General features: G+C 49.5%; 11 protein-coding genes across 11 annotated transcripts; 5 read left to right on the top strand and 6 right to left on the bottom strand.

The window, feature by feature from the left end:
* Nucleotides 1-3,486: 3,486 nt before the first annotated feature.
* Nucleotides 3,487-5,384, bottom strand: N7481_009059 (uncharacterized protein; the record flags this gene model as incomplete). The annotated part of the gene is made up of 3 exons (XM_057268278.1): nt 3,487-4,136; nt 4,189-5,139; nt 5,285-5,384. 3 exons carry the CDS (start codon nt 5,382-5,384, stop codon nt 3,487-3,489), a joined length of 1,701 nt encoding a protein of 566 aa, XP_057118955.1.
* Nucleotides 5,385-5,553: 169 nt separating this feature from the next.
* N7481_009058 (replication termination factor 2) lies at nt 5,554-6,663 on the top strand (the record flags this gene model as incomplete). The annotated part of the gene is made up of 3 exons (XM_057268277.1): nt 5,554-5,573; nt 5,645-6,134; nt 6,196-6,663. 3 exons carry the CDS (start codon nt 5,554-5,556, stop codon nt 6,661-6,663), a joined length of 978 nt encoding a protein of 325 aa, XP_057118954.1.
* A 350-nt stretch (nt 6,664-7,013) lies between these two features.
* On the bottom strand, nt 7,014-8,256 carry N7481_009057 (mitochondrial 54S ribosomal mL50 protein; the record flags this gene model as incomplete). The annotated part of the gene is made up of 3 exons (XM_057268276.1): nt 7,014-7,343; nt 7,402-7,759; nt 7,859-8,256. The coding sequence occupies 3 exons, from the start codon at nt 8,254-8,256 to the stop codon at nt 7,014-7,016; spliced, it is 1,086 nt and encodes a 361-aa protein (XP_057118953.1).
* Nucleotides 8,257-8,924: 668 nt separating this feature from the next.
* N7481_009056 (uncharacterized protein) lies at nt 8,925-10,105 on the top strand (the record flags this gene model as incomplete). Its single annotated transcript, XM_057268275.1, has 4 exons — nt 8,925-9,470; nt 9,539-9,728; nt 9,786-9,902; nt 9,963-10,105. The coding sequence occupies 4 exons, from the start codon at nt 8,925-8,927 to the stop codon at nt 10,103-10,105; spliced, it is 996 nt and encodes a 331-aa protein (XP_057118952.1).
* A 158-nt stretch (nt 10,106-10,263) lies between these two features.
* On the bottom strand, nt 10,264-11,502 carry N7481_009055 (thiolase family protein; the record flags this gene model as incomplete). Its single annotated transcript, XM_057268274.1, has 1 exon — nt 10,264-11,502. One exon carries the CDS (start codon nt 11,500-11,502, stop codon nt 10,264-10,266), a length of 1,239 nt encoding a protein of 412 aa, XP_057118951.1.
* Nucleotides 11,503-14,035: 2,533 nt separating this feature from the next.
* On the top strand, nt 14,036-14,521 carry N7481_009054 (GlcG/HbpS family heme-binding protein; the record flags this gene model as incomplete). The annotated part of the gene is made up of 1 exon (XM_057268273.1): nt 14,036-14,521. One exon carries the CDS (start codon nt 14,036-14,038, stop codon nt 14,519-14,521), a length of 486 nt encoding a protein of 161 aa, XP_057118950.1.
* A 493-nt stretch (nt 14,522-15,014) lies between these two features.
* Nucleotides 15,015-16,436, bottom strand: N7481_009053 (uncharacterized protein; the record flags this gene model as incomplete). The annotated part of the gene is made up of 1 exon (XM_057268272.1): nt 15,015-16,436. The coding sequence occupies one exon, from the start codon at nt 16,434-16,436 to the stop codon at nt 15,015-15,017; it is 1,422 nt and encodes a 473-aa protein (XP_057118949.1).
* A 361-nt stretch (nt 16,437-16,797) lies between these two features.
* N7481_009052 (uncharacterized protein) lies at nt 16,798-18,429 on the bottom strand (the record flags this gene model as incomplete). Its single annotated transcript, XM_057268271.1, has 4 exons — nt 16,798-16,847; nt 16,928-17,735; nt 17,804-17,953; nt 18,004-18,429. The coding sequence occupies 4 exons, from the start codon at nt 18,427-18,429 to the stop codon at nt 16,798-16,800; spliced, it is 1,434 nt and encodes a 477-aa protein (XP_057118948.1).
* Nucleotides 18,430-19,626: 1,197 nt separating this feature from the next.
* Nucleotides 19,627-20,403, top strand: N7481_009051 (uncharacterized protein; the record flags this gene model as incomplete). Its single annotated transcript, XM_057268270.1, has 1 exon — nt 19,627-20,403. The coding sequence occupies one exon, from the start codon at nt 19,627-19,629 to the stop codon at nt 20,401-20,403; it is 777 nt and encodes a 258-aa protein (XP_057118947.1).
* A 508-nt stretch (nt 20,404-20,911) lies between these two features.
* Nucleotides 20,912-21,142, top strand: N7481_009050 (uncharacterized protein; the record flags this gene model as incomplete). Its single annotated transcript, XM_057268269.1, has 1 exon — nt 20,912-21,142. One exon carries the CDS (start codon nt 20,912-20,914, stop codon nt 21,140-21,142), a length of 231 nt encoding a protein of 76 aa, XP_057118946.1.
* A 271-nt stretch (nt 21,143-21,413) lies between these two features.
* On the bottom strand, nt 21,414-22,629 carry N7481_009049 (uncharacterized protein; the record flags this gene model as incomplete). The annotated part of the gene is made up of 2 exons (XM_057268268.1): nt 21,414-22,309; nt 22,386-22,629. The coding sequence occupies 2 exons, from the start codon at nt 22,627-22,629 to the stop codon at nt 21,414-21,416; spliced, it is 1,140 nt and encodes a 379-aa protein (XP_057118945.1).
* Nucleotides 22,630-24,080: the final 1,451 nt, after the last annotated feature.

The raw sequence follows: 24,080 nt of genomic DNA, 5'->3' as shown, positions 1-24,080 counted from the left end.
TGTAGTCGAAATTTTATGACTGCGGGTTACTGAATCACTTATATTCCTTTCTATCAAGTACCTTGTGGGCATCGACCCAATCTTCGGGTCGTTTAGACTCGGTGTATGTGATGAGCTTAACTGCGCATCATATCCTCGACAGCAGATATGCTACGACATCGATTTGATGTACTTCAGGACTGGATAATAGTCACTATCTAGTTCTCAATACCATGCTGCAGCAACAGTAGTAGCAGAAGTAGCCTGACGTAATCTCCCGGAATCAGCGTGCTACCCTTGCTACCCTCGGCTGCTCGACGCCCCCAACCTACCTATGGGAGGTCTACACCTGGGCCATTCTTTTCAAACATTCCGATCCACCCCAGTCAACCTTCCCGTCGTAACAACCATATGCGGCAGTATTTCCACGCCGCCAGATCCAATTTCTATCGGCTTCCGCGGCTGATGTTTGCCGATGCGTCCTTTTTGCCTCGATAACGGCCCCAGAATTCCATTATTCTTTGCAAACAGGACAGACATTGGCCTGCACTGACCCAGGAGAAAATAATAGCGGGTCATCTCAAGCCGGCTTGGGTGCCTTGCAATACTGCTCTTGGGCCCAATAGGTATCAGACCGCGTGGATATCGGGGGAGGGTCCGTGGGACCAAAAGTATGATATGCTTCAGTAGCCTTAACTTGGTCTGCAGGAGAAGACGAAACGATCCACTTTGATTTCTCGGCGCTTCGGCCCTGCTCGATTCCAGCAAGTTTGTGCCTGTGCTGGTGCGGAGCGGTACGTACGTTGGGCCCGATCTTGGACCCGTGCGAGGATAGCTATGTAGCTGTAGGTAGGTCCCAGTCCCGGTGAGAACGTAGGGAGTTTGTGAAGCATTCCATGTATCTGATTTCACCTTCTCTTAAAGAGGATACCATTCTACAATGCCACTTACGAAATATCATTTCCATGTGGGTTCTACGCTTTCTACCGCTCCTTCCGATTCCTTTGGTCCGAGATTGTATGTAGTATTCGCTTTTGATAACTCTACCAGCTGGCGGCAGCCCTATGTAATCGATATCCAAAGTGTCTCGCTTTGCTTTTGCTTTCTTAGCTCATAGAGAGCATCATTGCTGGAACAACGAGAGCCCGCGGCATTCCACTCCACCACAGTGGGCTTGGATATGCAGCTTCAGAATACAGAACTGCCAATAAGCCCTCGGGGCGCCCCTCCTCCAAGGTCCCCAATCCGCACAAACACCAGCCTCCTCATAGGCTGCAACGCCCAGATCCCGACCCTGCGCCGCTCCTGGCGCCGAAAAATTCATCATGGGTCAACCCCACTGTATGACGGACCACGTTGCCCCTGTCGGCCATCGCCATGGATATGGCCGTGACTGTACGCATCAAGTAACGTGAGGCCCGTCCCGAAAACGATGTGGAGATCTAGGCGACCTGCGCTTTTTAGGGTCGATCTAACATGGGATCTTCGACATATGGCCGTCATAATCGTGGTACGATGGAGGCCTCGACCTTGATGATGGAAAGAGAAATTAAAAACCGCTCCTCTTGGAGGGGAGAGTGGTATGGCGTCCTTGCCCCAGCTCCACATAGTTCAAACCGCCTAGTATACCGCGGAGCAACTCCATAATCGTAAGACAACTGAAGTGGAAGGATGATGCCTGCCCAATATTAGCGTCATTATATGTGTGAATCGAGACAGATTCAAGTTGTAGATGCTATGTACTGCGAAGTCGTGACAACTCCGTCATGAAGTATATTAGTCGCAGTGTCTATAGCGAGCAAGTACATCGAGTGTCTGTAAACAACACACCCATAGAACAACACAAAACGCCCAGAACACAAAGAAAGAATCCCCATCCGTCGGAGTTCTCAGAAAACGAGAGAAGCAAAAAGAAAAGGGAAACACTACCCCCCAGCAAGCTGCCATAACCTACCACAACAACCACACCTCGTCATCCGCATGAACCTAACCGGTCCGAGCCAACACCAACACATCGATCTGCAGAAATAGCCACAAAGGGCACTCCACAAGAAAACATATCGGAGATAGCAAGTAGCAAGAAAGCGGCCACCACCGCCCATCATACAATACCACTTCTTCCCCACCTCGGACTGGCGAAAACCGGCCACTGAAACCAAACAATACCCCGGTCATTGGCGAGAGCGTTAAGACTTACCCGCTCTATTGAAGCGGGTAGCGCGTGAGTGGGCGTGGAAAAAAGAAAGTGGAGACCGTGAGGAGTAGGAAGGCCGTACAATACGGTAGATGCATACTACCTACTCCGTACTGAAAGACCATTTGACTCGACCACGCGATGCGCTGGGGTTTGCCTCACGGATCACCCTCGGCCGTGGCTGGAGAGGGAAATCCAGCCAGCAACGAATGAAGAATTAGGAAATATTGTTTCCTTTTTTTGACTCCGTTCCGAGTCTTCCTTTCTTCTTTCCGGTATCGAATCGGGGCCAACTTACTCCGCAGTTGTCGTAGCCTAGCTTACTACTAGCTGTGAGTTTGTGAGGGATAGAGAAAGAAAGAGAGAGAGTACGGGAGATGCAGTATGTACATCAGAGCATAGCAAAAGCGAGGCTTGAGAATACCTTGGCATCACTACAATACTAGAAGAAGTATAAAGCTAGCCTTTCAACCCCCCAGCCAGTCCCTTTTTTTCTCCATCCAGACAAACATCCGAATATCTCCCAAACAAAACCTTCTTAAATTTTTCGTGGTTTCATTCCATATCCCAACCCATCCATCCAACATGTCTCCCTGCTCGTGCAACTGCTGCTCCGGCAACTGCAACTCTTGCTCCTGCTCTAGCTGCACCGTATGTTATCCTTTTTTTCCTTGAAGCAGAATATCTACTCCATCCCCCTCCCCCCTTGTCTTGGTTATAGGAGGAAGGTCTGATTATTCTACCAGCACTAAGCTAGCTCACACGCCGTCGCCACCGCCATCCTCCTCCAACTCGACAACCCATACCAGACCCGGCCTCCCGTTGCTCTCGAACTAGTTAGTAGGAACCAAGTTCGGAACTACTAGTCGACTGTTTTCCTGTGCAATATAAGCTTTTATCATGATGGGGTCTGGTTTTGATTTTTGGGGTCTTTGGGATGGGTTGCTTTGTTTTTAGTGTATGTTTATGCTATTCGGTCCTTGAGCCGTGCAATATTATATTTGGATTTTGTCCAATGTGCCAGTGATTTGTTTCACCGTAAGCGACTAGGAAATAGTAAGAATGTTTAAGTTGATGGATGAAGAGGCTTGGCATCTTGAAAGTAACTTGAAACTTGAAACCTTGAGTGGTAAGCTTCAAGTTGAGTTGTTCAAATTTATGTATTTACTGGGGCAGTGATGTCGTTGGTTGGAAATGTAACACGCTTGTATTTATTCGAATCAAATCTAATGCTCACACCTCAAGTATTTGGAAGCAAGGCGGCAAATCAATCGATACATATGCAATCAAACAGTTCACACTACGAAACGTATTCACAGCTCGTCTTTCGACCGAGGCACGCTGTCACCCTCATCGCCACCAGGGCAGACGGCTGGAGTTGTGACGAGCATCGAGTAGACACACTTCTCGTCTTCAGCCGTCTTGAGGATCTCGTTCTGTTCACCACACTCCAAGACAACCTTGGTCGACCGGTTAGGTCCGTTCCAACAGTGCTGGCCGTTGTCGTACTCGAGTGAGATCTTCTCGATGGAAATGACATCTCCCGTCTCGTTCAGCTCCTCGACGCTCGTGTAGCCAATCCGAACGAACTTGCCCATGGACATGGACGAGCCACCCTTCCTTTGGAGTTGTTTGGTGTCTTCCAAGAAGCAGTGCTCATAAGTATACTCGCCGGCATCTTGCTTAATACACTGTCCCTTGAGGGCACGGAAAATCCCAGCGGTGCCGTAGTCCTTTTCAAGGTCGGCGTGTTGGTCGCGAAGCTTGTTCTTAAGATCTTTCAAAGTATCTTCCTCGGACTTGAGGGCATTGCGCGCCTCAGTCAGAGCCTTCGATTCTGAGGTCGAGCCTTCCTCGGTCTTGGCGATGATTCCACTGGATTCGAGGAATGCCTTTAGGGAAAAGAACTGGTCTTCGAGGAAGTTGACCAGAGTAGGTGGAAGCCAGGCGGCAAGCTTGTATACTGTTGCCGTTTTTTAGTAGATGTCGATGCAAGTATCGGGGGCTTCTCTTACGTATATCAGATTCGTTGCAGCCATCCTCCGTGTTCTCCCAGTGTGCCCAGTCAACGCCGGAGTTCTCATCATCAGGCTTGGCAATTTCATCCAAATCTCGCTCCTCGTCGGCATTCTCATCGTTGCCAAGCTCACGGGCAGCATAGTCCTCCCAACCGCGAACAGCGCGCTTGACACCCTCGTCGTTGAAGTTAGGGTTATATTCAACCTTGAATTTAGAGAGGATATCTTCAAGCTCCTTCAGTCGGGAACGAGTCTCGTCTCTCTGTCCACGAACAACAGAGAGCGCATCACGCAATTCTTCAACTCGGCCCTTGGCAACACCAGCAAGCGCATTGACCTTGCCTTTGCCCTTTCCAGAACTCCTAACCACCTTGCGCTCCTCATCCTCGGCCTTCTTCAACTCAGCCTCAAGGCCCTCAACCTTGATCTCAGAGCCCTTAATCTCAGCCTCCAGTCGGATAACATGGTCTTGAATTTCCTGGACCTGTCGTCCAGCATCCACAAGAAGCTCCTTCTTCTTCTTCAACGCGGCAGTCATAGACTTCTGTCGCTGCTCCTCCTCCTTCCGCCACTTCTTACCAATCTCCTTGCAGCGGTCCTCGCACTTGGTGCCTCCAGGGCGGGCCCATTCATCACTACCATCACAGCACAGCTCGTAGTCGCAAATTCCATCATTGACACGCTGGAATGGCACGAAGGAGGGCCGGTGGCCCTTATTCTTGCAGTAGAATCCGGGCAATGCGACAGCGAGCTCTTGGTCGCTATTTCCCGGACGTTCTGCCACCGTCAATGGCGAGTTACGGGAGAGGTGTGAGCAGGCAGATGTGCCAGGCTCATCACTGCCGTCCGGGCAATCGCAGAAGTCATCATTCACGGCGGAGAATGGAATCTTAACCGAGGGATTCGAAATGCAGGTGAAGGTCTCTTGGTCCTGGTAGAACTTGGTGACTGCGGTTCCATATGAATTAGCATGAGGGATGACAATATGACAAGATATATGAGCAGATGGCCCTTATTTACTACCCCATTGATGATCCGCCGGGTGTGGACACTTTCGGGGTGGGGATAAACAGATCAGGGCTCGGGTACTTACACTCCGGGGCAACACCTCGAGGGCGTGGAACTTTGTCGTTGCTTGCCCGGGCAGTAGACCCGGCCACAGCCAGCAGGAAAAGCGACTGAGGGAGTCTCATGATTGAGGCATTGAGCTGGAGAAGGATTGCGGAGAGAGCTTCGGGCCAGCTGGTGATAAGGTCTAATCGCCCTCACACGTGCTTAGTAAGCACCGCTATCTTTACAGAGTATCACATCGGTGGTGGCAAAGATGGCCGTCGCAACGATCTAGACTCGGCAGTCACAACAATGGGTAACGACGGTGGAAGGTGAGTTTGAGTTTTCTGCATACACATCGAGAATCTACTTTTGAAAAGTGACTGACATGACAATTTCACAGTATCCCCACCCGCCGCGAACTCGTTCGTGAAGCGGCCCGCGCTCCGACGACCGCTCAACTAAAAGAAACCCAGCGCGAACAGCAAGAACATTTCTGGGCAACTTGCCCACTTTCGCATAAGGCGCTTGCGCGACCGATTGTATCAGATAGTGTGGGAAACCTATACAACAAGGACGCAGTGCTTCAATTTCTGCTCCCCGGAGACGATGGTGAGGGGATCAGCTCCAAGTCCGACTGCGAAGAAGTCCTGTGCGGCCGAGTAAAGTCTCTCCGCGACGTCGTCGAGCTTCACTTCGAAGTTGACACCGAGCTGAGCGAACACCCTTCGGACCGCATCAATGCGCACCGACACCAGCGCCGCGAGGGCTGGATCTGCCCTGTCACCGCAAAGCCAGTTGGTCCGGGCATGAAGACTGTCTATCTCGTTCCCTGCGGACATGTCTTTGCCGAGGAAGCCATTCGCCAACTGAAGGGTGACAAGTGCTTGCAAGTAAGTTTATCCCACTAGAGTTACTTTGCGAGGCAATCCCAAGCTAATACAAATGTCCTAGTGCAACGAATCTTACGCCGAAGAAAACATTATCTCCATCCTACCCACCAAAGAAGAAGACAAGCAACGCCTCATTGCGCGTGGCCAGAAGCTTTCTGAACAGGGCCTCACTCACTCTCTGAAGAAGGCACCCGGTTCAAAGAAACGCAAGAAGCATGCTACCACCGAAACTGCGACGGACGCTCCTAGCGCTTCCACAGAAAAGGCCGATTCTGCATCTGCTCCCAAGCCGAAGAGTCAGAGCAATGCTGGCACGCCTACTCCGACTCCCTCTGGGAATGGAATCAAGAATGCATCCACTGCATCACTTGCGGCGCGCGTCCTAGAAGAGGAGAATGAGAAGAAGAAGCGGCGAAAGATGATGGGTCGCAACGAGAATCTCGACAGCCTATTCACTAAGAAAGACGATGGTAAGAAGAGTGCAGATTTCATGCATAGAGGTTTCTCTATTCCCGCTCCGCGGCGGTAGTTTTTTCAGCGTGATTCGCCATGTCGATTGATTTAGTTAGGAGTTGGTTACGGAGTTTTTAGGGGACCTTTTTGCAGGAGCGTGTATTTAATGCCAGCTACGATCGTGCACGAGCACTGTATATATCTTTGAAAATGATGAAATTCTTCAAAACAAATGCAAATAAATTTCTAGTATACACAAAAGGATAGCCTGATATCAAAACGACGAATGCCTCGAGAAGGACCGAAAGCTACCTGCGAGCCTCTCGGACCGTCCTCATCTTTACAGAGACGCCATCAGGTGGAAACGCCAGACCACCTTTGACCAAGTTGTACATTGCCTCCTCAATCATTATCAAGGCCCTCCACTTAAGCCCGACCCTGGCGCGTCTCCGGCTTCTTATGTCTGATATTCGTCTTGGGGGTAATGAGGCCGCGTTGAATGTACTCGGAGTAAATGACCTTCTTGCGACCAGCGTCCTCGTCGCGGTCAGACTGGCGGATCCGAGTGGACTGGAAAGCGAGGCTGGGCGGCAGCAGGCCAGCGTCCCAAGCGCTGTGCAGCGACTTGGTGACATTCTTGGGCTTCTCCTTCAATCGGGATGAGAGGGCGACAATCAGTTCGCCGATGGAGTTAGATGCGGTAATAGCCTTGTCTGGGATACGACGGTTGTGCAGCTGGCTCAGGCGCTTAATGTACTGTTATGGTTGAATTAGCAAGTTTTCGCTCAGAAGCTCGACGTGGAGAGGTACATACAGCAAACTTGATCTTAGGGTCAACCAAGGAGAGAAGTCGGTAGGGCTCGGTCTCGACTTGGCGATCGCGCTTGACGAACTCGGTCGACTCAATTTGGGCCGCTTCCTCTCCTCCAATCTGATTGAAAACAAAGACGAGGGCTTCCTTGGTTTGCTCGTCGGGAAACTTGATCTCCCATCCCTGGGTTTCGGAGGGCTGGACGGTACAGCTCTCGATCATCTCGCGAATCTGGGTGTTGTGTCGGTTGACCTGGCAGATGCTGTCCAGGGGTTTGCCCAGCAGGTGAAGCAGGCAGATCTCCACGGCGGTTTGGTGGGCAGCAGGAAGGATAGGACGAGTGCGGGTTTGTTCACCGAATCTAGAGGTATCGATTGATTAAAATCCATCCGGTGTCTTCGGGGGTTACGGGGACCCTAGGCTCTCCTCATAAACAAGATAAAGCGAATTCAACACATACCGGTGATATTTATCGGCACTGGAACTGCCAACCTGAGTCCATTTCTGCTCAGGAAGGTATCCAACCTTTGCCAATCCGGCCCAGGTCTCCGCCTGGACGTAGTTGTCGCCCTTGGCGAGCTCAGAGGTCTCACCTCCAGCCAATTCGCCGTCCGCGGCAGTGGGCTGTTGTGACAGCTGAGAGTCTCCGGTGTACGGGTCGGCCGCGCCAGGTGGCTTTTCAGAGTTCCACAGCTTGCGACGGGTGCGGTCGAGGAAAGACGGGGAGTCGGAGGCGTAGCGACGGGTCTGGTGTTGGAATTGACGGGCGAGCGGGGAGACACGTGGAACGGCTTCTTGCCTGCAGCTCGAGCAGACATACAATGCCTCTCGTAGAGGTAGGCGTGTGACGGGGCGCATCGTTGCGGTATGGAACTCGAAGTGGTCAACTTGATGCGCGGGCAACTTTTGCTCGGCGAAACAAATTGAGATACCAATCACGTGATGTCAATGCTTGGCAGTTTTTATCTATGGGCATCTACTACATTGTACTAGTACTAGTATCATCACATTAAATCGAATTTCGTGTTGAGTACTTAGTGACTATGAGTAAGATTTTTGTTTACAGTCGGGCATATATGGTTCAATGGACTTATTATGCCTCGCACTGACACTTCCGATTGTTTCGGTCACAGCTCGGGAGTGATCTGGTCTAGACTATATATATACCTTCGCTGGGATATTCTGACTAAGAAAATTGACCGCGGTAAATTCTCAATTAAAATATTGATAAACTACCCAATTTATCCACCTTGGTAATCAGAAAACGAGAATCCATGGAAATAGCTAAATCTCGAATTATCGGGGTTTGGGGAGTCAAGGATGGCCATAAGGCACCTAACCCCGAACTTGAATATCGACCCGAAAATATTCGGGGTTACCGATGATATTCCCGAGATATGGTTCTACTGGGTATACATAGGTGAAATTAAATATCAAGGTATATAATAGCAGTGAATCTGGCCCCATAGCACATCATTTTCCTCTCAAACTACCTAGTACTGAACCGCCAGCATCAACAGCTCAGCATGCCTGCCCTAGTATATGACACAAACACCACAGCCTTCGAACTAGTCAGCGACTACAAATCCATCATCCAAGACAAGACAATCTTAATCACAGGAGCTTCTCCAGGATCACTGGGTGGGCATTACGCTCAAAATATCGCAAAAGCCAACCCCGCTTGCATCATCCTTGCCGGCCGGAACACAACCAAACTAGAGCAATGTACCAAAGAAATCCAAGTCGCAAGCCCCAAAGTCAAAATCCGCACTTTGAAATTGGATTTGAGTTCCTTGCAGAGTACGCGTGATGCAGCAGCCGAGGTAGTAAACAACTGGGATGATATTCCCGTCATCGACGTCCTAGTCAACAATGCCGGCATCATGGCGCCGGAATATGGAGTTTCGGTCGAAGGATTTGAATCGCAATTTGCTACGAATCATCTTGGCCCTTTTCTTTTCACGAATTTGATTATGACAAAGATTCTCAAATCTACCAGTCCAAGGATTGTTATGGTTGCTAGTGATGGGCACCGACTTAGCCCGTTGCGGTTTGATGACTATAACTTCGATGTGAGTGAAGAACCCAAGTAAGAAATATGCGACGAAAGAAGAACTCTTTTGCTAAACATTTATGAAAGGGAGGAGATACCTACGATAAATGGGTTGCCTATGGACAGTCTAAAACAGCCAATATGCTGATGGCATTGTCGTTGGCGAATAAATTGGGGATCAAGCATGGCCTGCTTGCGTTTAGTATACACCCCGGTGTTATTCTCACGAACTTGGGAAGTCATCTTGATTGGGATGATGTGGATGTGAAAGGACTCTGTAGGTTGGCTCTGTGGTGACAATGTCCTACATACTTTCGATCTAATTCGCGTATAGGGTCAACTGATCGTCGGCTGGGAAATGCAGAAGGTTGGAGAACATCCTTTGATTTCAAGACACCGGAAAGAGGCGTCGCAACACATGTTTATGCTTCTTTCGACCCTCTTCTTAAAGGTATGTGCGTCTTTGCAAATTGGTCCCAGAGAACAGGCTGACATACTACTATCAAACCAGCGAACAATGGCGCCTATCTCATCGACTCACACATCGCAGATTACTTGCAAGATACTCTGAAACCATGGGCAACCAGTGGCTTCGAAGCAGAAAGGCTATGGAGATTGAGTGAAAATTTGGTGGGCGAGAAATTCCCTTACTAGATACTACACATAGACGCGATAACGTATTCAATCAAAGGAGAGAAGAACTATCGAGAATACAATTATCTATTGTATGTAAAATGTATATACACTGCATCGCTCATATCATAGTGTAAAATAAGAAGGAAAGGAAAAACTCCGGAGAACACAAGGCTTTTTTACTCCCGAACAAACATACCAGCCATACCCATACCGGTACCAATGCACATGCTGACAACACCAATGTCCTGACCGCTGCGCTCCAACTCGGGCAGCAGATCAGCCAGCTGGCGAGCACCGGTAGCACCGAGAGGGTGACCAATAGCAATAGCACCACCGTTGGGGTTAACTTTGGCCTCATCAATACCAAGCTTGCGGACACTGTACAGAGCTTGGGAGGCGAAAGCCTCGTTGATCTCCCAGACACCGACGTCGGGAACAGTCACACCAACGCTCTGGAGCAGCTTGGGAATGGCAACAGCAGGACCAATACCCATCTCATCAGGAGCACAGCCAGCAACGGCAGAAGCAACCCAGCGAGCCTTGATGGAGCCAGACAGACCGAGCTCCTCGGCGGTGGAACGACGCATCATCAGAGCAGCAGCGGCACCGTCGCTGACCTGGGAGCTGTTACCGGCAGTGCTGGCGCCGTCAGCGGCGAAAGCAGGCTTGAGAGCAGCCACCTTCTCGAGGGAGAGGCCGTGACGGATACCGTCATCCTGGGTAACGGTGATATCCTGGGGAGGAGCATCGGGGTTCTCGGCGGAGTAGGACTTAGTGGTGGTAGGGACAATTCCGCTGAAGCGACCGGCCTTCTGAGCGGCAGAAGCCTTTGCGTGCGACTCGACGGCGAAAGCATCCTGGTCCGCGCGGGAGATACCGTAGCGCTTGGCGACGTTCTCAGAGGTCAGACCCATGGGCATGATGCAGTCCCGGGCATCCTGGGAGTGAGACTCCTTCAGTTCGGGCCAGAGGACGGTGGGGATTGCGCGGGAGCCATAGTTGCGAGTCATGGACTCCATACCACCACCGACACCGATATCAGCAGAGCCGGCGCGAATGCCGTTCGCAACGGCGGTGATAGCGGCCAGACCGGAGGAGCATTGGCGGTTGATAGTGTTGAAGGGAACGGTGTTGGGGAATCCGGCGTGGATTTGGGCCATGCGGCCGGCCTTTGCGCCACCGAGCTCTTGCAGGACGGAACCAATGGTGCACTCCTCGATTAGGGCAGGGTCGAGGTTAGGGTTGGCCTTGAGAGTGGCGCGCAGGACGCTGGCGAGCAGCTCTTCGGGGTAGGCATCTTTGAAACCACCCTTCTTGGCACGGGTGACGGCGGTACGGAGAGAGGAGAGAATGACGATGTCGTTCGGCGACTTCTGGAGCACCTGCTTGAGTCCACGGGGAATTGGGGAAGCCATTGTTGCGGTGGTGTTGGGAGGTATATGTGATTAGGAATGGGGTTCGGCGAAAAGTGTATATGGGCCGAGGATGCGTATATCCGGGGAATTCGGGAGCTCTCTTCGAATGAATCTGGGGTATGCCTGCACACTGTACAATTCGAGCGCGGAGATGGAGGAGGAAGATTGAAGCTCGACAGAAAATCGGCCGTAGCTGTCGCCGGCAACTCTTATAGGAAAATGCCGGGTGAAATTCCGGGGTCGGAAGTAGCAGAGAGAAGCCAGTCCCGTCGCGAGGCCCGGCATTGAAGATCGGCTAAGGGCTCTGCCGCGTGTGGGGTCGAACATTCAACCATACTCGTACTTCTACTCCGTACACCGTCATTCCATCCTTGAGACCCTAAATGAGTTCTTCTTCTAACCAGAGGAATGAGAACTTATAAATCCGATTTGTTTTTGGTTTTCTAGAGTAAAAGAGAACAAATCGTTCACATACTGAATATCCGACGGTTCACCCACTCAGCCGACTCGGTTGATTAGTCATCATCGGATCGGAAGAGATACCATGAGAATTGCCACGAGGTTACCGAGTCGGATGAATAGGGAAATCCCAGGAAATCCCAGGATTTCCCTATGACCTACCAATGGAAAAATACACACAGGCCGAGATAAAAGTGCCACTTGAGCGTGTCTCGTGCTTGCTGGACCGACTTTCCCGGGGTCTTCTCGAAATGTCCCGAAAGCGCAGTGGTGGAGGAGATGGAAACGATTACTCCAGCTATGAAGTAGGATTTCTTCACCGCGTGTACGAGAGTATATTTCGAATACTCCGGAATTACAAATGCGAGAACATGCGCCAGCTTTTGATGCCTATTCTGCCATATTCCATTTGCAACTTACGGAATTCAAATTAGCGCTGTCCACATCTGACGATACCGACCTGGATACATGGGTGGAAAGTAATGGACAAGGTGGTTTTTTAAGAGCAAAGCTCGATGATCTTCTTCTTATGCTAGTTTGGGCCAGCTCCATAGAGAAATGTGATATACCCTTGCGCTTTCTTGAGGAGATTGGCCATATTGTTGAGCAGTATTCTCGAATGGTACGTACAAGAAGACAAGATCTTCCGGAAAATGACACCCAAGCATTCGAGGGCCACATACTATGATGTACTAATCGCCAGCATCCTTTCCATCGCGCACGGCGTCGAAGAGAGTCAAAATATCCGCCTGACTTCTTATGCGAGTTGGTATGCTGTTATATAGACTTGGAATGTCTCTCGCCTGACTCGTTGAGATGCTTGAAACAGCAGAACTCTACTTCTGGTCCGAACTTGCTACTTGTGGCCGCTATTTCTTTCAGATCAGAACTCATTGACCATCTACTCCTTGAGGGAAGAAGTCCCCAAGAAATGATTCTCATGGAGCCGATCCGACCCGCTGTCAACGACTTCAGAGTTCAACCCATAACAATACCAGCTCAAAAAGTGTCACATTCTGTGTGGTTAATATTTCTGTTTAATGCTGTGGAGGAATTTCTCTGGAACTTGCAGCGGCGGATGCGAAAAGGCTCGCAGAAAACTCAACTAATCCCTGGGGACAGTATCTCTGTCTTGAAAGTGTCGTCACTCCCTCTGAACGATTGGACTCACCCTTCGTTTATCGGGTCACCTAGAACATGTCCATATTCAGCCCAATCTCGAACAGCTGAATGGATTAGTGGAGATGGTATAGATATTTGTCCTTGAAGAATTGCGCCCATCAATATATTTCTCTTGAGAATCTATTGCTAGTTGAAGTTCATACGCAATTGTATACGGTGCGGCGTTCGGCGTAGTGCGGCGCTCGGCAGTTGCCGAGTGGCGGATCATCGCTGCTTAGCGCGATCTAGATGCTTAGGAATGGCGAGCTCGAAATTTGGCAGCCTAAGTAACCATCGGCTTCTTTCTTTACTGTCTCCATCGACTACAAGAAACCGACTGCAAAGTTTAAAAAAGGTAAATGCTCAGCCGTGTTGGATCTATGTTCTCCACAACTGATTGATAACCTTGCTTTAGTAGGACCCTGAAGGAGCTGCCCTGGGGCGGTTGACATATAGACTATAGCGGAATCTAATTCTGACTTCCTAGATAAGCCCGATATAGAAAATTATCAATTTCAAGCCTCTTAATGGTAGTCAACCTGTGGATTTGATCTGATTCTGTTCTCAACGGCAAACCGTAACTGTTGCCTGTAGAACTCTTGGCAGTCGGCTGTCATGGAGGCGCAGCGTTGAATTGAATCCATGGATTATTTCCGGAGGCTTGGCACTTACCCAATTAGGCGCGTATACTGGTCTTAGTGATGTGAACTACAGAATTTCAAATCTCCGCCAATGTCTATATAAGTATGTCGAATGTTTTGAGGAGTTCTATTTTCCACGCATTACTTTCTATCTTTTCCTTTCAAACCCATACAGAACAACCTTCGAGTCTCCAATTGCCCTGATATTACCAATCACCTCACCTCACGAACCATTCAATTTAACAACAAATTCAAACTCGAATATCTTAAAAATGGTCAAAATCTGGATCCTCGCTAGCTGCATCGCAGCGACCTTCTCAACCGCCACCGCTTCCAACCTCCTCCAAGAACAAAACATTCCACTCAACCTCGCCGTCGAGATCGCCCAGAACGCAGTCCAAGCTTGCGCCAAGCAGCAATACAGCGTTTCCGCAGCTGTGCTTGATCGCGAGGGTGTCCTGCGAGCCCTCCTTCGCGCCGACGGTGCGGCCATTCACACTCCCGATGCGGCACGCCGCAAGGCCTACACAGCTGCGTCGGCACGAACTGTGACTAGCACTATGGTGAAGAACATTCAGAACCCGGGTGCCGCCCAGCTCGTCGCAATTGATGACTTCTTGATTCTTGCCGGTGGTGTGCCTATTAAGGTTGGAAATGAGACGATCGGTGCCATTGGCGTTGGTGGTGCTCCCAGTGGGGACTTTGATGAAGCTTGTGCTCAGGCTGCCCTCAAGCAGGTGGCGGATAAGTTGCAATAGATTGTCTGTTCGGCAGATATATTACTTAGAGAATCATACTAGATGAAGGTCTTTGCCATTTTCTTTTCTCTTCTAGCACCGGCGTCTGTCGATCTATATCGGGCATTTTGTAACCTTATTAAAGATGAAATTAGTATGCGATCGTAAGAAAATTTAGAAATTAAAAGAAATCATTCCATTCGAGGGTTCCATAAATGTCCAAATCTATGGATGTAACGGCAATACTTCCGAGTTCCTCGTATCGAAGATTTCGTTGAATATATGAAGTTCACGGGTGTCCTCTCCGCCATATGGTATGGCCTCGGCAGGGGTCCAATTCAATCTGTTAGTAGTTACTAGTAAGCCATGGAGAAGTTGAGATTTAGATTTGGCAAAAGTATACAAAATCACAGATTAATTACATCCAAATAGCATTCATCATCAATATAAGATATGCAGTGGCAGGGTAGTCGTGTCAATGAGTGTAGAAGCCTTCAACCAGGTTCGGACTCATCTACACCGGCACCGCAAACCTCCTCAGCACCGGATCCTGAAGAAGCCTATCCAAAAACTCCCCCTCAATCCCGGCCATGATCTCCACCCCTCCATTCGGTAAAACAGGCAAAACAATCTGAGCCCCATGAATCATGCCGATCCGGGGCATTCTCACAGCCTCAATCCTATTCCCCAACATCGAACCCCAATCCAAAGAATACAAATCGAAATTAACCCACGACGACAGTGAAATATTCCTCCCCGAAAGATCCAGCATTGCCGACAACGCAAGACGAGTCGGGTGCTCCTGATTCTTGACAAGCGCTGCGACGTCGCAGATAGAATGCCCCTCAGTACTGGCGATAGCCTTGCGCACGAGCACCGAAAGATCGGCAATATTGAGCCGTCCGAGCATTTTACGGAGAGTGACTGTGGTCGTGCAACAGGTCATGAAACAGCCCAATGCCTCGGGGTGAACCTTTGGATTCGTCCGCAACCGTCCGTCCATGAAGATGCCAAAGTTGGTTTCGGGATCACTCTCTTCCCCTTCCCCGAGTCCCTCAGGCCGCAGAGGAAATTGCGCTGCCATGATCGAGCGCCAGATCAGCGCGCAGATGGCGTCGTTGGTAGATATCCATTTCTGGTCAGATGGCTCGGTCGCATTTGATGGATCAGCCTCTTTCTTCAATTTTGCCAGCGATTCTGGCGAAATGTAGAAAATTTGGCCGCGGTGGGTCGTAGTTAGCATTTTCGGTGGCATTTCTGTTGGCGTGAAAGGCAGGAGGATATATTCCGGATGATCCTCCAGTTTGCCCTTATACTGGGCGGGCGGACTTATCGCCTGTTCGCGATCGTTCCAGAGGGCGTCCGGAAGCTGGACTGGGTTGTCGATATTCAAACCCTGCGCCCGACGACATCCTTCTGCCCAGACCTTCGCCCATGTGAAAAAGCATCCGCCGTCTCCGATCATGTGGAAGACGTTCCATGATAGAAGAAGCCCGCCGGGAATGAAAGTACATTGCGCAAGCGAGATGGGCCTTCTTGTATCGGGTGTTGGCCAGACTTCTCGACGACAGAGGAGGTCTCCTTCGAAGGCGGATGGGGGAAAGTTCTTTGCCTTGAGCTCCGCAAAGGTATATGGGAAAGCACCTGGTGCCCGTAGGTCCTTTGCTGTAACAAGATCAATCTCTCCGTCGCTTGGCATGCGCAACTTCATGACATTCTTCTGCCATGATTCGAGGTCGGGAACTACCTCACATGCCGTCTCTGGGATTTGCTTCGCCAGAAAGCAGTAACCCTCTCGAACGACAGTGAAGATTTCGTCGGGATTGTAGTTCTCCCCTAGCTCGAAAGGGAAAATATAGCGCGCATAGCCCCGGGGGCTGATCTGCTCTATAGCTGTGAGTTTTGGAATAGATCGAGTTTGTTGGATGGATCCCATAGTGGATATATGATATGGTACCGTGGATAGTGGCAGATCGTCCTGGAGGGAGAGAAATATGTGTCAAAATGGGAGAATAACTGCCCCGCCAGGAGCAAGAAACGAACTTAAATACCACGTAATTAGTGGAAACTAGTTTTAATGACATCCTCGCACTATGGAGCCGAAGCGGTTAGATTCATGGTGTATGGCCAGTCGAAGGGGCAAAAAAGTTCCCAGTGGAGGCGAGCGGGTCCGACAACAATGCATTGTTGAATTTGGCCGCCTGTCAAAAAAACTAAAAGTACAACGCACCCGCCGCTTGTGTTTGGAGCTAGTCTCGGACCCAGCGTGTTGGGATCGGATTATTACTATCTACTGGCTACTTCCAAGCGATAGAAACTCTGTTCTGAGACTCTTGATACTCGTAGACTAATTACGAGTAGTAGTTGCGAAGTCGTCGATGACTGATTCGAAACCCTGCAACTTATCAATATACACTAATTATATACCATGTGCATCCCCATAAGGAGACATTTTATCCTTTTCCTTTCCAATCGGGCTTCTTAAACTCATGACCCTGTAAGCGTCGTGTTTGTGAGTTTCAAACCAATAATTCCCCCACATGATACTGAATTGACCAGCAGTTCCGAATCCAAGGCTCTCAACGTATAGCAAAGCATTTTGCGCCCACATAAACCGGTCCCAATCTTTCGCATGGGCGTATACCCGGGATGCCTGAGTTGCGACCCACACCGCGTAAGACATGCCCCATGCATTCATGCCTTTTTGACCACAGTATGGAAGGCACCGAGCAGCCTTGGAGACATAAGAAAGTGACAGGCGATGTGCTTCGTCTTGAAAATCGTCAATCAAGAGATTGCTACGAGTATGATGGAGAGTGCCTTTTGCGTTGGCTAGAATCCGACACTGACGAATGAGGGGATAGAGGAAGGACATGGCTACCCAGAGTACCGAATGTAAAATGGCATCATCAAGACAAGAAAAGCGATAAGCTGGGCCGAAAAAATCATCCGTGGGAGAAATTCCAGTATTTAATTCGCCACGGGCGTATGTTGGGGGCTCTCTCTCGGGATTAATCTTCGTCCAAAAATCCAGGTGTTTTGTTTCAAGGGCGAGGCAGTCGGCAAGGAGAGATTTGAAAGCAGCATGATCAGTGGTATTGGTAAGGCTGACAGCCTTGCCAATTCGTGAAAGCTCGATAAGAAGCTCGAGATACTGAACCCATATCCCGCCTTTGCGTGGCTCTTTGAGCCATGTTATTATATCATCAGATTGATGCATGAATCCAGTGAGAGCCTGAAAATGTCCGTCAGGGTTAACGAAGTTGAAAAAATGAACCAACACGGTGTTTAAGATTCACTTACCACCTGGAATTTCTGATATTCTCCACAGACAGCATCCAAAAGTGGGGTTGAGGGTATCCACTTCAGGACTGAACTGTAGTGTCTCATGATTGCATTTAGCCCATCTATATGTGCAAGCCACTGATCAAGACTATGTGGACAATAGTGGTTCTAGAGAAGGGTGAGTTATATGGTTGGGTGAGTGGCCGTTGACTTCGTACCTGGATCTGCTGGAAGATAACGGTAGTATAAACAATATCCTCAGTGCTGACAGTATCGGCTTTGCGACTCATTGCGCACGCCAATTGGCGAATAGCACGATTGTATAGCCGAACTCCATGCTGCAAAATATGCTCATCATGGTGAAATTTGCCTTGGAAAATGTACGCCAATGCAGAACAGGCAGTTTCTAGCATCAGGCTTTTTGGGGATAGGGCAAATATGCCCATGAAAACAAAATGCGTAGGATTGACATCCTTTGTGAGCTTTAGACAAGGAAAGTAGTCTGCGCAGTAGGATGACATAACTTGGCAGCGCATCATCGGGCCTGAATCGATGGTCGGGGGTATGTGCATGGTGAGGGAAGAAGTGATGTCTAGCTCACGAATGCCAGGGCCCAGACCACGAGCCAGCGTCAGCGAGTGCATGTGAATATGCTTGGAATTGTGTAGAGCCGTTCTCTCTGCGATGAGGCGTCGAGCCCGATGTATAGTATGGTCTGTATCATCTCGGAAGACGAGGTCATTTAGATTCCGGTACTGGCAGTCCTTGCCTCTACGGGTGCACCGCTCGCAATGAGGCTGTCTCTGATCGCACTGATTGCAGATAGACCGCGGTTAGCGCTTAATTGACGCAGTCAGCGAGTCAGTCGGTACACTCACGCGCACCCTACTAGCCCGGCAATTTTCACAGCCCTTCGAGACTCTTGACATCGTGCGTTCCCTTAGCACGGGATATATGAGAATATCTATCGCCCAAGAGGCTCGAGAAGAAAAACGGGTTTCAAGCTTTTTGATTAGGAAGAAGCAATTTTTCACTCCCCTGAATGCAGTCCTCGTCGAGTCAAAGGGTGATTGCGGAGTAAGGAATCCTCAGCTGCATTCAAAGGATTTGGCCCCCAATCGGCCCCACCTCTCTTGGCCATTGCAAAATGGACTGCTGTCCTAACCCGATCAGGTAAGGCCTGGTATATGGTTTGACATGACGATCACAGTTATTTTTCAAGGTAAAGCCCTTGCAAAGAATAAGGCGTGACGCGAGGCGTAAAATCAGGAGCGGTTCGCATTCGGTTGAACAGTACAAAAAATGTAGGCTTTCTCGATGTAGCAAGAGGATCATCAATATCACTAATGGGGTAGTTTGTCAAAGAAGATAACAAAGACCGGGGCACGAATAGTGAGAGGAACAATTTAATGTTCTTTGATAGTAAATTCTAGTCAATCATAGCAGTAGTTACTAGTTGGGACTAGCTAAGCTCCAGCTTAACTCCAGGCAATTCATTTAGGGAAAGAGCGATGAGCTTCCCTCTTCTTCCGTCGCTCCTTCCCTCTTGACCTTCTGTTCACTTCTTCCCCTTCTTTCTTCAACCTCATTCAACCTCACTCATCCTCTCTCACATCTCTTTTCCCATTTCCTCTTTCATCGTCGCCTGCTATCTCTCTTTTACCACCTCAAAGTCAATTCAACATGCATCCTCCTTCCCCATCTCGCACTGCTAGAAGGCGAACTCTTCGCAAGTCCAACAATGCCGGCATGCACTCCCACTGTATTGGGGTATGCAACGAGTCCAGATCTCGAAAGCCATGATGTCGAATATCAAAGCACTGACCCCTCTCTAGGCCAAAATGCCCTCCCATCTGGCAAACCACCCTGCTTCAGTCCACGGCATAGGTACTCTCCCAGCCCTGGACATGCCCAAGCTGGAAGCAACCATGGACTCCGTCTCTCTGGAAACCACGTCCACCGCAAAGCCACACGATAGAAGATTCCCCGTCGAAAGATACCCAAAGAACTTCTCCATGCACGAGGTCGAGGCCAAAGTCGGAAACTGGACATATCTCGCCTGTCCCGATTCCCCCGTCATATGCGAGGACTGCAAGAACCACCCAGGCCATGTTGACTGCATCGTTGTCGCCATCGACAGTGTTCACCCAGGTAACCCACAGACGAGCAAGAAGATCTCCGTCGCGGTCTTCTACGGTCATGAGAATGCGCATAACTTTGCTAGCACTTTCGAAGAAGAACACCCCACTGCCCAAGTTGCTTCGCTGAAGGCGTGCTCGGCGGCGTTGTCTCGGTCCTTGATGCTTCAAATGATGTGGAAGTCGGAAAAGGCTGCCGATATGAATGGAAAGAAGAAGTCTTGGCCTTTGCACACGATGGTCATCAAGTCCGATTCTGAGTACCTTGTCAAGGGTGTCACGGATTGGCTGCCGAAGTGGAAGAGCAATGGCTGGAAGAATTGTAAGGGCCAGGCCGTCGCGAATGAGACTACGTGGAGATTGATCGACAGCATGATCGAGGAGATGGAAAGCAAGACTAAGGTAGAGTTTTGGCTGGTGAGCAAGGAGTCGAATGAAAGGGCTCACTCCCTGGCCGTTTTTGCCTCGGAGCAGCTTTGAGCGCCGTCTACGGGGAGTGGGACACCGATGGACGATGATGGGCGATGATGGGAATCACTTACTACAGCTGGTATTGATATTTTCTTTTATATCTGTTCCCATGGTGGTTATCAGCGATGATCCCCGCGATCTTGTTCTGAATCTGTCTCATTCCAGACTGTGGTGACGTACTTTCTTTGTCTCTTCGAATCACGAATCATCACCAATATCATTATTTGATTTCAATTACGAAAAGAACTTTTAGTCGTAGTAATAACTTCAGTCTATGAAATCTTTCTCGAAAATTGGGCTACCTACCACCTCCTCTATGCGCGGCATATTTGGCCCCCAACTTGGAACACCAAGAAGACCAAGAATCCTATGGAGGCAGTGCAGTGGGGGCCGTCCATATAAACACTCATCCCCCGTAAAAAAAAAATTGATATTCAACCTGCAAGTCACCCCTCTCTATTTCAATTGATATGAGCCAGAGACCCGGAAATACTCCTGACTTTCCAATTACCCCAATATGTGCTTCGGCCTCAGCTCCTCCAAACCCGCGAAGCCCGGGCTTTTCCCACCTCGCCGCGGCCAATACGGAGACAACTACAATCAATATCTTCGTGATTACGATAAATACCAGAAATCCAAAAAGGAATATGCGGAGTGGAGTCGGAAGCGCAATCGCAGGCGCATGGCGAATGGAAATATCGCTACCCTTGGTGCTGGTGTTGCGGTTGCGGGTGGTGGTGGGGCGTGATTGGGGTTATGGAGCGCCGCATAGTACAAAGCTTTGTGGGGACATAGATTTTATTTTATTTGGGGTATCAAGATACAGGTCTCATTAATTCATTCACACATCTTCTGCCCTGAAACCGGGCCCTATCAAGCCTAGCGAACGGCGGTCCAGATGACCGTAGGGAGTGGGCGATACGAACTCTCGGGTTTCGACATTTGGGCTTCGTTTCTCTACCTTGTTATCAACCGTAGTGAGTATCGGCCTGGATGATTGTAGACTCTGAGCGAGCCCCTCAGGGGTTGGCGTTCTGGCTCGACTCTTCCACCTTGTCTTTGGCGTAGGCCGACATCAGCTCTTTCAAAGTTTGAAGTACTTGAATTCGAACTCTCAATCCAGTCCGATAATTCAATGGGTATCCGTGAAGTTGCATCAATTCGAGTCGTAGGAGCTGCCAATTAACTTGGGTATTGGATTTGCGAATCTCCTTCAGTTCGAAAAATACGTCTTCGTTCACTCGGCGTCGCCAGAAGCTCTCCGGCAGTTCCCATTCGAATACAGATAGCAAGTTCCTAAGATTCGTAGCTTCCCAACTGTTGCAATCAGGTCTGCAGATGTCTTCAGCGATAAGAAGAGCGATGTCCATGGGTACTCCGTTCATTGGATGTGACGGATGTGATTCCTGAATCGACTGAACGGCAGATGTTCTGGCTTTCCTTGTAAGTTTAACGGCTCTTTCTGCGAGAGCAATAATATTCTGAATACGGGGGATAACCAGAGGATTTGCAGGGCTCCTATCAGCCCTGAATATCCAAGAAGGCTTGTCTGCCACCCGCATTGATCTTGCCGTGTGGACAAGTTGTTTCAAGTCAAGGGTTTCCAATTTGGTTTGAATTGGGTCGCAGATCTGTCGACCGAGGAGGACCCAGCAATGGGCGTGGAGCAGGTACCCTGTTCCGGGAGATGTCTGCTGCTCAGGCATTGCGTCCCGTATTCCTCGAAGTCGAAAGTGGGTGAACGCTGGATCATGACAGGAAGATCCTGGAAGAACTGGTATTTCTCCACTCCGTGCGCCGATTCGTGCCATGGAAGAGTCCTTGGGAACAACGGCGAAGTCTCTGAGGTCGCTGCATCTCCAATCTGCAATACAGATGCCGGTTAAGTGGAATCGACCATTCCTATCGCTGGCGACTATCATCGAACAGTAGTTAGTACCTGATTGAACATCGCGGAGGGATAAAGGCTGCTGTTTGGGCGGGAGACTCACTGGCTCGAAATGTACATCCACCTAGCCAAGGGTAATTGACAAGGTAATGTTCCTCAACGTTTTTCACTGGAACCAGTACTTGATCTTGATCAGTGTTTCGCTTGAGTTGCCTGCCTATAGCCTTCTGATATGATTTCAGAGGACCGGAGTGTTGAGCAGATCGAATCATGATACCGCATAACAAGCATGAGGGCCAGCCTGACGACCATGACGGAATGTATTCGAGTTCGTCAAAGGCATCCATGTTGTGATTAGAATATGACGGACTCAGATCTTTTGTGAGGCAGACCAAGCGATCATGAGAAATGGGAGGGTCTTTTTGAGGTGTGAAAAAACATGTGTGGAGTGAAGGAAGTGAGGTGAAGAAGAGTCCCCGTCGCCGTGTTGTTGAGACTGAGGTGCCTCAGGCACCCAGGCGTACCTTCCTCCGTTACGACGCCGGGCAGTAGTTATTGATTTCAATAAAAGGGAGTATGCCATGGCCTAGGGAGATATTTAGTAAAATACACATCAAATTGGAATATTCATTCGAATTTTGACTGTTCCTGGTATCCAATCGCGTACGGTTACGGGTTGCTACTAAGGTTCTCGATGTCAGGAATGCTTCACAGCACTGCTTTGTGTACTACTTATTAGGCGGTATCTTTTAATTATCCGAGATGCTCCTTGAACGTTGGTTCTATTAGTAGTATGATGCCTTTTATATGCAACCCTTGGAAGTCTAGAGGTATAGGCGGCCGACTGGTACGGGAAAACCTACTGAGTTGGTTGCCGCTATAGAGCGCCGGAGTGTACGGAAGAAGACATATGGCGAGCGAGATAGCAAAATTTGAGAGCGAGTAGAAATTAAACTCATTAAAAGTATGAAAGATACAACACATTTTCAACCCATCCATAGATTCTCCGTGTCCCATACTTTCAGTCTTCAGGGGGTTGAGTTTAGACTCGGCTCCTCCACCTTGATTCCCAGATAAACCGACAGCAGGTTTCTCAATGTCGGAAGCATTTCGCATCGAAGTTGCAATCCATATTTTTGACCCTCCTCCACACTCAGCCGCATCATCTCAAGTCGTACAAACTGCGATAGCTGCATAACGCTCCGTAGACTCATGCCAGGGAAGGGCCTTTGGGGGTAAGAACATAGTCGATGGCCTTCCACGCGGGCTGCTCGATGTTATCTGCCATGTCAATCCCAGTTAGGCGAAAAATTCCATTCGGATCTCTGACGACTACCGTCATAACATAGTTAGTATATCTTATTGAGAGGGCCAAGGATCTGCTTGCCACTTCAGCCCTTCACCTAAAGGGCCAGATCTGACATGCAAAAGTCACATTCGTAGATTGCAATAGGGAAAGAATAGACGAGGCACTCTGATGTACTTAAGTAATAAAATAAAAAGTTTTCACTCTTTTTCATCGGTCTATTCTCACCCACTGCTCTATTACTAGTATCTTTTTCTTCGGTCACTACTCAGATGTAATATTGGTTTTCTAATTTGTAATGGGCCGTCCCTGTTGGTGCCGCTCCTACATATCCATAGTCAGTGTCTCTCTATGGGGGAAGGTACCTAGTGAGACGGGGAGGGATGCTCGTATCGGCACGATCAGAACGTGCGGGTCGAATGGAACATGGGAATGACGCCAAAGCCACCACCAAAGCGAAAGGCCTTAGGCCGATGACTATCAGGACGGAAC

This window comes from Penicillium waksmanii (assembly GCF_028829765.1).
Source record: "Penicillium waksmanii strain IBT 27052 chromosome Unknown utg000008l:1.0-5622682.0:1.0-5626561.0, whole genome shotgun sequence".
Classification (NCBI taxonomy): domain Eukaryota; kingdom Fungi; phylum Ascomycota; class Eurotiomycetes; order Eurotiales; family Aspergillaceae; genus Penicillium; species Penicillium waksmanii.
The sequence above is the reverse complement of the archived record's forward strand: the minus strand, read 5'-3'. Positions and strand labels throughout refer to the sequence as shown.